The following is an 11,233-nucleotide window of genomic DNA, read 5'->3' on the forward strand; positions in this document are numbered from 1 at the left end:
ATTACAGAATTAAATGTAAAAGCAGCGTCCAAGCAAGGAATGGTGGCGCACTGATTCCAAGCCTCTCTTGTGACAAGTTTTTCTTTTACCGTCAGTAAAAGATGCCAAACAGACAATCTGGTTACTAAATCTGCTTTAAGATAACAGGTTAAAGCCAGGCAGCTGCACCACAACTTCCCTGCTCGCCTCGGTAACACGCCATTCTTCATGCTGCTACTTTCATGGGTAAGCAGTAGCTGAGTTTCGCTGCTGCTTCTGTTACCGGCCTCTCTCAGAACTGCCATCAAGAGTGTCAAGCTCTGCTGATAAAGGTACCAGCTTCATAATAATAGATAAGCAGGTACAAAATAGAGCACTGAAAACCCTGGCTAATTTCAAAGAGAGTGACAGGTAGCTATAATTTTCAAACCATAACACCAGTCTGTATAAAGCGGGATTTGAGCCAATAACTTTGAAGGTAAATATGTCCCATGAGATATTCAGTGTTTACAGGCAGTTCTCAAAAATAACTGTGATGCTTTACACTTCTTCCCTTTTCAGACAGGTTAGGGAAAAATTCCTAAACACAGTGTGATGGAATCATCAGAGAACATATACTGTCACTCACAGTTCCAGCAAGAATCACAGTTCACGAGGCCAAGTACCTCATAAGATACAGCAGTTTCCCGTGAGACTACGTATATCATACACACACACACTGTCTGCCCTTCAGATTAAAGTGAAGTGCAAGTGCCAAAATGGACAGTCCATCAAAAGATCCCCAGACCCTGCTTGTGCTTTAAACATCTTCCACTCTTCTTACTCATGTCTCAAGAAGCTATTTAAACCATATTTGTGCTCTCCAAGAAAATCACTCCAGCTCGGCCCGTTTTTCAGGTGACTTGGGTAATGCTAGCAGAACTGAAATAGCTCTCCACAATGTCAAACACTCTTCCCACCGTGAGGTGCAGAACCAGGCATGGCAAGCAGTGGGCTGGGCTGGATGAGCAGTAGCAGAACTTCATCTGACCATTAGATAAGCTGTAGAGTTCAAACCAGCTGCCACGGCACACTACCTGCTGCCAAATATCAGACAGCCCAAGGTACTGATAGTAACTGTTCTTCAAATTCTGTTTACTTGTTCTGCTTTCTGTGTAACTGATTTCTAAACTACATGTTCTAAAACTCTCTCTCACGACTACTACTGTTGCCAGAAATACCTTCCTCCTTCATCTTTTGATTATTCTTACTTTAAAATCTCTATATATTTCTTTGTTTACTTTATGAAAATATCCTTCATGAATTGTCATTTCCACTTTGAATGTCATATCTTTACTTGTTAGTCAAGGTTCTTACTCAAACAATCCTTCCTTATGGAAGAATATTATTTCCAGTAATACAAGGTATAAAAAACCCCTATACTCCTACCAGCTTAAGCAAGCAACTTACCTGCGACTCTGTCATTTATTTTTCTGAAGAACCACCCGCGTGCAAAGAAATACAAACATTTAATCAATAAAAATGCAGAATGAAGGTTGTGAATCAGCCACTTTTAATCTTCAGCTGTAAACACTCCCAAGAGTTGCCATTACTTACCTCCTCCACACGTCACTGTGCAGGGGAAGAACTCTGTTTGTCTCCACTGATGACTGATGGGTTGATAGAAAAAGAACTGAACCACACTCTCTTTTGATCCTGAGTACCTGGTCTGAACAAATTTCCATTACACGTGCATATTGTACTCCACTGTTCATGTCATTTCAAAACACAGTTCATATATAAGCAGTGCAGAGAGTAATGTGATAAAAGGCATAATACCTCTAGGAAGTCTAGTTTAACAATGAAATTTAAGTTTCCAGTGATCAAACACTTGTATGTTGCTTTGATTTTCAAATTATTCAATGTACTAATGTGACTATTTGATTATCTATCCTAGACTGGCAAAGTTCCTAACTGTATTCTTCTGCCTTCTCTCTTTGTTACCAAAATTATTGCAATTTGCTGGAGAGGTAAGTCTATAATTGACCTAAGCACAATGGTTCATATTCAGGCAAGTCTAACTGCACATGTGACGTTGGTGACGGAAAACATGAGCTACTGGAAGGGTGTTTCTGCAACACGACAGGTAAAACCAAGTGGTGTGGTAGTCCTGGAACGCCTATCGCTTCCAGCGGAAAGCTCTGCGACTATCTTCCTTTGGCAGGGAAATACCAGTTTGTTTCTACACATAAAGCTCTGCGTGTGTGATGCAAGCCCTTGGTATGTGGTCTGGGTAGAAGCGAAACTGGAAAGGACTAGCAATGGTCAGTGTGTAAAGGAGGTTCCAGGGTGCTGCTGGCAGCGGTGCTCCCGCTCAGTAGGTGGCAGTCTTCAGCTGGATTAACACCCATCCACCGCACAGGACCACGCTGGTATTTCAGTAATATTTGAAACAGAAGTCCTGGCCATTTTTACTGTTAAAGGTCCTGTGATACTTTCCACCACAGGAAGGACATTAACCTCATATCATTTTAATCTGTTTGGATATACTTAGTATAAATTATCTCTGGACTGTAATCAGGATTCTTCATTTGCTGGCTACAAGATTTTGTTGTATTGCTACAACTTGATGAACAGCCATCTACTCTGTTGCACATACTTGCAATATCCTTGTAGATTTGTACATACACATATCCCACCTTGATAATGAAATCTGCTCCAAGAGGTCCCTGGATCTTTATGATTTCCCTGTCCGTACTCCTCTGAAATTCAACAGTTGTATTTTCTATGACAAATGTTCCAGGAGCATTGAAACTGTGCTCGCCCTTATCTCCTTGTAGTGTCTTTGACTCTATAACTAAAGAAGAAACATGCAAATAGTAAACTTAAAGAGGGTATTTTTATTTTGAAGGAAGTCAAAGAAATGTTTACAAGTTTGCCTTGCAAGTAACAGCTGTATACGTGCATTAAAAAAACCACACAGAATACCTGTGAGAACACTAGCTGCTTCAGATTATAGGCTGATAGATAATTGCATGACATGTCAGCACAGGAATATCTGCCTGAACACACTATTCTTTCATACCAGAAGAACTTCTGAGACAGTTTTTCCTCCACCAAGTGCTCTATATAGTCATAAAGCAATAGAATCAGCAGGACAAGCTCAAACTCAAAGCATACACAGAAAAATATCTTATACTTCCATGCAACTCGAAAGCACAGCAATTTCGGCAACCAAGCCTCCAGAGAAGCCTAAATGGCGTCAAACTCACCCAACACTCACCTCAATACCTGTATCACTCTACCTGTTCTAGAGATCATCATTTCAACTTTGAATACTTCCCATGTGAGCAAAAAGCACAGCCAGCAGGAGGGCACCGGCAGCGCTGCCGGAGGACATCCCTTTCTCAGAGCCGGTGATGAATATTCTTTTTGAGCTGTTCTGCACTGCTTGGAAACAGATTAAACTAACAGCCCACAAACTTCAGAAGGCAGATTAAACATTCTGGGATCGAGTCACTTCCAGCAAACTGACTGGACTATAAGTGGAGAAAGCTGAAGGAAGATATTCATAATGAAGGTAGAAGTTTGGGCTCTGCATAATACAGCACATAGGCACAGCAAGATGCACGACTTTAAATACACTGGTCTGGTTAGAATCTATCAGAGCGCTGCATGAGAAACACAGGAATCTCAGATGAGCTCAAGGCTAGCTAAAAGGAACCTTTTAACAAGCTATAAATACCCTCTTTCACCCAACTGCCTTCCCTTTTTCGGCACTTTAAATAGAGTTACCTAATTCAGTCCAGATAATTTAGGTTAAGAGCAGGTTTTACCTGCTCTGAAACATACTCTGAATGCTACAGCCTTTCATTAGTTTTCTTCCTTGAGATCTTTTAAAACACAAATGCATCCTGGAACATCCCCAAAGAGAGTGATGAAATTCTAGAAGAAATTAACATCCTCGAAAAGGAACTAACATTACTCCAAGTTTCTAAGCATTAGGTTCCACTATGCTCATAGGTGTAACAGAGATCACATATATGGACGGAAGGAAGTTTAAGAAAGAACATGTCTCTGGGAAATGACTTTATGTTGATATAGGGTAGGAATCTAGTCAAAGAGAAAAAATAAATCTCTGGGAATCAAAGTTCCCCATCGACCAACATGTTTCTATTAGGAACAGATAGATACAAACAAGTCACAGAAAAAGCAGCAAGTACTCAGACAATTACTACGTATTTTTGTTTGCCACTTATGGAAGTTTTCTTTCCTGATTGGATTACAAAATAACCTTTTAAATACCCAGAACTCAGCATTCTCAGATTAAGATTCTGAAAACCTTGACCCCAGCTTACACTGCTTAACAATAAGTATTAATGCATGGTGCCTGTTATTCTGTCATTTTGTGGAGTAAGAGTCATATCAGTAAATCTCAAGTACTTCTAACACCACACAAAGTCAGTATGATCCTCAGGAGTACCAGACTCCTTTGAAACCAACATTTAAGACTGCAAAGCAAGACATCCAGCTTTTGCAAAAAGACATTAAAGATGTTAATTTTGTGACCTGAGCAGCAATACTTTACAGTCTTTATGCTAATTTTCTTAATAAAAAAAAATTATGCTTTTCTAAACACAAACCAAGAACATTGTTCAGCAACCAACAGCGTGATACCTCACCAAGAGGTGACCTACATTTATGTTAGAGCTACACTAGATTTGAACCCAAAGCCTGTGTTGATTTGCAAGGTCCAGCTGCAGAGCAATGGCCTGGATCTCTGGAGGTCGTGACAGCAAAGCTGAGAACAGCTGCTCAGATTTTCCCAGAACTGTGTCACGCAGGGAGGTGATGAGCTGCTCCACAGCACAACGGATAACTACGATGCAATATATTCCTGCCCAGTAGTGTCTAGTGCTTATCATCACAGGTTTCTAACACAGAGTGAAACCAAGCATCTAGTGTATGTAACACATACATAACATGATCATTCTTAGGGAGCAGTTCCCCCCACAAAAAGCCTACTTTACTGATTCCAGAGCACTAACTGGGAACAAAGGTCTCACCAGCTGGCTTATAGGCAAGGTTTAGAAACGAATTCACCAAACAAATGTTTGTTCTGTAGGGTCCTGTAATCTTGAAGAGGTGAGAAGTTTGACTTCATGAGTAAACTTCCCCATCCTAAGTTAGGGAAACATTTCCTGGAGGAGTCTTTAGACTCCAGATGTGCAGAGTCATAAGAACAGGGAATTCTCTTGAGAGCTCACCTGTTTCTGTGCCTAACTAGATAATCGCTGGTGCCAAAGACCTATAACAGTATGGTTTTGTGTTACTTCCCTTACCTTGACAAAAAAGAATGTTATCCCCAAGGAAATGCCTTGCCCAGCTGCAGATGGAAGACCCACCACAAAAGCCTCCCATACTCTCAGTGGCAGGCAGGAGTAGGGTAGTGTGGCATGAGGAATCCACTGGAGATACCTCACTGAAGAGAGATGCATGGAAGAACTCCTGGAGAAACAGCTCCTGCGCCCAGGGCAAGAAGGAGGGTTGCTACCCAAAAGCTCTTTCTTTTCCATGCAATTCGCTCGTAGCTATTGCCCTACAGGGGCCCCAAATAACACGTGTCTTTTTCAAAAAGCAACATTCTCTTCCTTTTAGCATCTGCCAAAAGACAAAGCAGTGCACAAAGCAGCTACAAAGACATGTAGCTAAATACTCTCAAGTAATGCAAAGAAGAGATTGACAAAAAGTGAAAAAAGTTTCTGTTCACTTTTCGTGAAGTTTAACCTCCCTGAGTTCACGACCTCGGTTATCTAGCACTAGCCACTTGTAAAAATATTAGCTTCTGGTTTTCCTGTTTCTTCTGCTGGAGGAATAATTTCAGGGAAATTTCAGTCTTTCTTTTGATTCAAATGCTCTTAAAAGAACCACTCGAAAACCCATAATATAGTCCAAATCAAACCCAAAACTAACACAATGCAACATTTTACTCATAACCATTTTAATACTAATTGCTTGGTTATTTCCCACCAAATCAAACACAAAACCCAAGTAGACAGAAGAGGGACCTATTTGTAAAAAACCCAGAGTAACACCTTTGCTCTCTGATGAATCTGTTGCCTGTCTTAAAGTGTCCGTACACACAAACAAAATACTCATCTCACCGGCTACAAACAAACGCGGTCTCTCCTAAAACACTAAGCTGCTGATTGTAAAACAACGTTCAGAGCATTTATTCATTTCAAATCTGTTATGCACTGCATCTCCAACCACATTTCCATTTTTGATTAATCCAGCAGCTGTGTTTCCCTGGAACAAGAGCAGATCATACAGTCCAGATGAAGCACAGAAGAACAGAAGATAAAGGGAAATGTGCCAGACACTCCATAGTGCTCTTCAAGCGTTTGCTATCGCAGCTGAGTGAACTGAAGAGCAAATATATACTGGCAACAGGAGGCAGTATAAAATTCTGCGATAAGTAGCTCCTGCTCCACCTGTTAAATTCAACTCCTTACAAGACACGAAGACAAATGGAGCCCATAATTACAGGTGATTATTTTTTAAATTTTGCCTGCAATTATCCCAGCACTCCCACAAAGAAGACAATGAAGTAGCAGACCAAAGGCCACTCGATATTTTCTGTTACGTGACAAACGTACGTACAGTCAGAAAGGCAGACAAGCAAATTGTCCCAAAGCACATCCCCTAGAACATCAGCTCTTGAAGCCAGGAGCAATTTCCTCCTCTCTCCCCAGAACAGCTCTCACTTGTTTTTCGCCTCTGTCATTTCAATTTTAGGTAGCAAATGTCTAAATCCTCACAGATTTGCAAACAGATGTGCTGGGGGAAGTGGTTAAAGGAACATTTCACAATTCTTGTCCAGCTAGAGAACTAGCTAATAAAGGTGATGCCAAGCCACAGCTTCTTTATGGAACCACCCTGGGTAGGAAGCCAGGAGCACTCTGTACTCAGTTAACGAATTGCTGCTGCATTCCTCAAGAGCTTTCCAGAAATCCCCCAGCAGCCATTGAATCTAGTACTTTTTCCTCATACGAAGCTGAAACAACAACTTTCTTCTGCAAAACTACTCAAAAAACCCCAAGAGCTCTGACCTGAACTGGTCGGGATCACTCCATACACCCCTCGCAACAGTTTTACGTGAACATTATTTATTTCAAGAGACGTTCAGCTTTGTGCCTTGTTGATACCAGTGATATATCTATAAGCTATTGTCACTATGGAGCTGAATCAATTTTTTCTTTGAAAGAAAAAGGCAATATATTCTTCAAACAAATTGATGAGCAATTTTCAAATAAAATGCATTTCTGTCTTCTATTGACATATCAGAACAGTAGAAGTCCTTTTTATTTCTGTGATTCAGGAACCCTTCCACTGTTATTAATAAAAAATTGCTCAAAATCTTAAATGAAGGATTTCTTTCATTGCTTGGTATGGCAGTCCTGCTTATCATTGAAACAATAAAGTTTGGTGCGAAGTAAGCCCGTGGGTAAGGCAATTACCATAGACGCTACCATCAGCCTTATAGAAAACATTAGGAAGAAAACACCTAACAGAACAGCAAACTGTTTCTCATAGATGGTATGTAATGACCAAAAGTATCACAAGGAAACAGGACTTGTGTCATTTATTTTACGTATTTTGTTTACCTTACCTCACTTTCACTTAGATTGCTTCTCCTTGGAACTCTGCTCACTCACCAGGCATGACTTCAGCAAGACTATTTACATTATGTCAGACCACTCAACAGAAATCTGGTGCTGCGTTATACGATTGCTATCGATTCCACTTATAACCCTTTGAAAGTAATTTTGATGTAATTTTTTGCATGTAGTTTAAGACTATGCTGTATTTTAGATGTCTTATATATGACTTACTTGGTTTAAATACATTTAGGAGCCACCAGTATGTATACTATTTCTTTTACTAAGCGGACTTGCAGTGTGCTATAGGACTACCTCCAGGCTGGATATTAAGGATGGGAAGTGGAATCAAGGTCGTGATCTTACCCACATTCCCAAAGTTTGGATGAGTTCAGATACAAGGTTCTGGTTTTAACCTATGAATAAATACATAAAACAGCTCAGTCATACCAAGGTGTGCTGGTCCTTTTAGGGTGATTCTCACACTGCGACTCCCATGGGGCACAGCAATCACAGTTTCTTCCCCTAGGAAAATTAAAGAACTGGTTTAGAGGTTATCTTGCACATCACATAACTAGACTGAAAACATCAAATGTGTCTAAGACAATATTTAACAGGTTTCACAATTTTTCTATTAAAAAAACATGTTATTTTATTAAGCACAGCATACCGAGTCTATTTGCTATGCTATGCAACTATTAGGACCTACGAATGAACTTGCAAATCTTTCTTGCTATTGGAAAATCATTTGCTATTAACAAAACCAACTGAAATGTCAGTAGTGTATTAGGAACATATTTACACTCTGTTGTCCTAGTTTTATTCCTAATCACTGAACTGACATAAGGAATCTGCTAAGTAGTACTTCCCCCTTACAAAAATCTGCAGCTGTTCAGTCTCACTTTGCCCACACCTCATTTCCTGCTGCAGGTCACAACTTTAATAAGTGGCAGGACTTACGGGAAATAAATCATCTACTTAACACTAACCCTTAACCAATTACAGACAGCTAAGAGCAAATATATATTAGCTATAATGTATATGTTATAACAGACAGTCTGCATCTAACTTACCATATAAGATCATTCCTTCCAGTAAGAGCCTCAATTTAAAATTAGCTATAAACCAAACAAGCCCTGAACAGGACATGTCAATACAAAACAGCTTTTGGCTGCTTGAATGGCCTCTCCATATATAAACGTACAACACACTTACTTCAGCGCATTTTACAAAGGCAGAAAGTTATTACCCTCCATTTGCTCCACTCTCCAGTGTAGCAAATTCATGATTTGCCCAAGCAAACTGAGTTAACGGTGAGATAAACAGACCAGAGTCTTTCATGCCACAAGAGCAGCGCGCTCAGAAAAGGGTCAGTGCATGACAGGGATACCCACAAAAGGACGGGAGAGCATCCAAGAAACAAAGTCCCAACATGCTGTCTTCCATCTCCATCATGGCCCAGCTGCAAATCTTCTTTGAGGCAGGACCCACAAACACCGGCCCGTTGCAGGTGCATGCTGCTCAGCGATGGCATTAACATATCTCTAGGGGCTGGCGTAGGGGAAGGTCATTTTCGCAAATTCAAAAAGTAATGCGAGTTGAAGGTCAGTGAAATGTTGGCTCCAGAATTACTCATCTAATATTTACAGGAAGAATATCTGAGTTTAAACTAAAAAAATACTTGAAGAATGTTTCTTTCCACTTTAAACTGGATCCTTTTATAGTAGATGCTAAATTATCAGCTTCTGCTTTACATCTCCTTAGCATAAGTATGAAATACTGCCAAATGTTCAGGATACTTCAAGCAAATACTGTAATTATTTTTTCTGAAATAAACACCTTCTTATGTTACAGTTTTTATATCGCCAGTTTCTAGGAAGGTCATTTAAATATAACAATTTATTTTGGACGTAATAAAATATGATCTTTATTAATTTCATACTTGGGTATTCCACCAGAGTGCAAAATACTACAGTAAGAACAGTAATACAGTTCAGAAACCCTGGAAAAAACATTAACTATTGAACCACTTAATGTCTTTTTGCATCTTGGTTTTTCATCAGGTGAATTGCTAAAGATAGCCAGAAGGTAGTGGATGTGTATATCTTTAAAGTAAGGAAATAACTACTGAATTCGTATGTGCTCTACAGTATTGAGAGAAAGCAGGTTTGAGGGGCCCGTCTGTCCCTGCGTGGTCAGGAATTGTTTCCTGTCTCAACAACCAACCAGCACAAAACTTCAAATAAGAGTCTGACTATGACCAGCTCTAAATACATGCAACTGCTGTTTTGAAGTGGAACCAAGAGCACTCTGCACCGAATGAACGAGGCCCACATTTGCAGATGTGCACAGATGTGTAGGACTGCTCCTCTTGAGAACAACCAGGGTCATTCTGCTGTCCTTCCTCCATCTCCTTACAGCAAACTCCACTTGCCTTGGCAGGCCTTGTTTATCCCTTTTCAGGATGCTTCACATTCCTTTAGCAGTACTACAGACATTCCACCCTCACCGAAGCACTCTCTGATATGGTCCAAAAGTCTCATGGGGGTGGTAAATTTGGTGTTTCTCTGCAGCAGAGACAATATTACCAGAAAGTATTTTATTTGCATTAGCGGAGATGACTAAGTTCACCACCGCAGCAATGTTCAACCTCAGCAGCGCCACAGACCTGTTGAGAAGTCTAAGAGCAGGAGATTCTTGTAACCTGACTGAGATTATGATGACCTAGGGCAAACTTTCCATTAGATGAAGTCAATTATAGGGGAAAACCTGAGATTTTTGGAATTCTGAACCAAGATAGGAAATTCGAAGAAAATGGGACAGAGTTGACCTAAGGGACTCTACCCTCTCCTGAGGACAGCTCTAACTTTCTATGAAACAGTAGTTCGATTGCCCAGGTCTGGCTCCACAACTATGTATTCCAAAGGTCTCCAGTTCTCAGTCGAAGCATATAATTCATATTCTTAAATGAACACTAGGCCCTGTTTAAAATTGATTATGCTGTACATTTCCCATTAAATCAGTAAAGTCTGCACTGTTAAAAGCAGTGAACTCTTAGGAAAACATAAGGGGAAATTCTACCCTGAAATTTATACTTACAATTTCCAATTATCTTTTTTCAGCCCCTTACACTATTTATGTATCTTTGAAAGTTAATTGCTGTCCATTGTCTAAAGCTGGAAATAAATAAGCCCAAAATCATCTGGAACATGCAGAAACACTACACTATAAAATCTGATTTTAGCATCATAAAGCTCACCTTAAAAACTGAGAAACAGGTGAGATATTGTCTCTATTCTAACCCTGCTTCCACTGCAGGAGTTCCCAAGAGCACATGGGTCATCCTTCTCCAGCACCTGCTTGAAATGGGCTTTCTACTCTTACCCAAAGACTGTCTCAGCAAATGGGTGTGCACACTACACACAGCACTTCTGATTAAGCTCCCAGATTGCCTTTCCTTTAGATAGTAAAGGTTTGGTCCTGGTTCTGTGGTGTTCATGTGGCTGGAGATTCTGGGTTTCAGCGAGAGCAAGATCAGACTCCTTGCCACGGTAAGACTGGGAGCTAATCCCCAGGATCAAAATAAAGGAGCCACATTCCTGAGCTCAATCCAG

The 11,233-nt window shown here is 40.3% G+C and overlaps 1 protein-coding gene across 1 annotated transcript in view; it reads right to left on the reverse strand.

Moving 5' to 3' along the window:
* Positions 1 to 11,233, reverse strand: part of ADAMTSL3 (ADAMTS-like 3) — a gene marked incomplete at its 3' end in the record, with an annotated part of 167,066 nt that overhangs the window by 46,761 nt on the left and 109,072 nt on the right. The window contains exons 7-9 of the mRNA XM_010141355.1: positions 8,070 to 8,144; positions 2,658 to 2,815; positions 1,576 to 1,687 (exon numbers count right to left, since the gene is read on the reverse strand). Coding sequence (XP_010139657.1) covers positions 1,576 to 1,687; positions 2,658 to 2,815; positions 8,070 to 8,144 — 345 coding nt within the window. The remainder of the gene's footprint in view (positions 1 to 1,575; positions 1,688 to 2,657; positions 2,816 to 8,069; positions 8,145 to 11,233) is intronic.

Source organism: Buceros rhinoceros, unplaced genomic scaffold, assembly GCF_000710305.1.
Source record: "Buceros rhinoceros silvestris isolate BGI_N320 unplaced genomic scaffold, ASM71030v1 scaffold1648, whole genome shotgun sequence".
NCBI classification, from domain to species: domain Eukaryota; kingdom Metazoa; phylum Chordata; class Aves; order Bucerotiformes; family Bucerotidae; genus Buceros; species Buceros rhinoceros.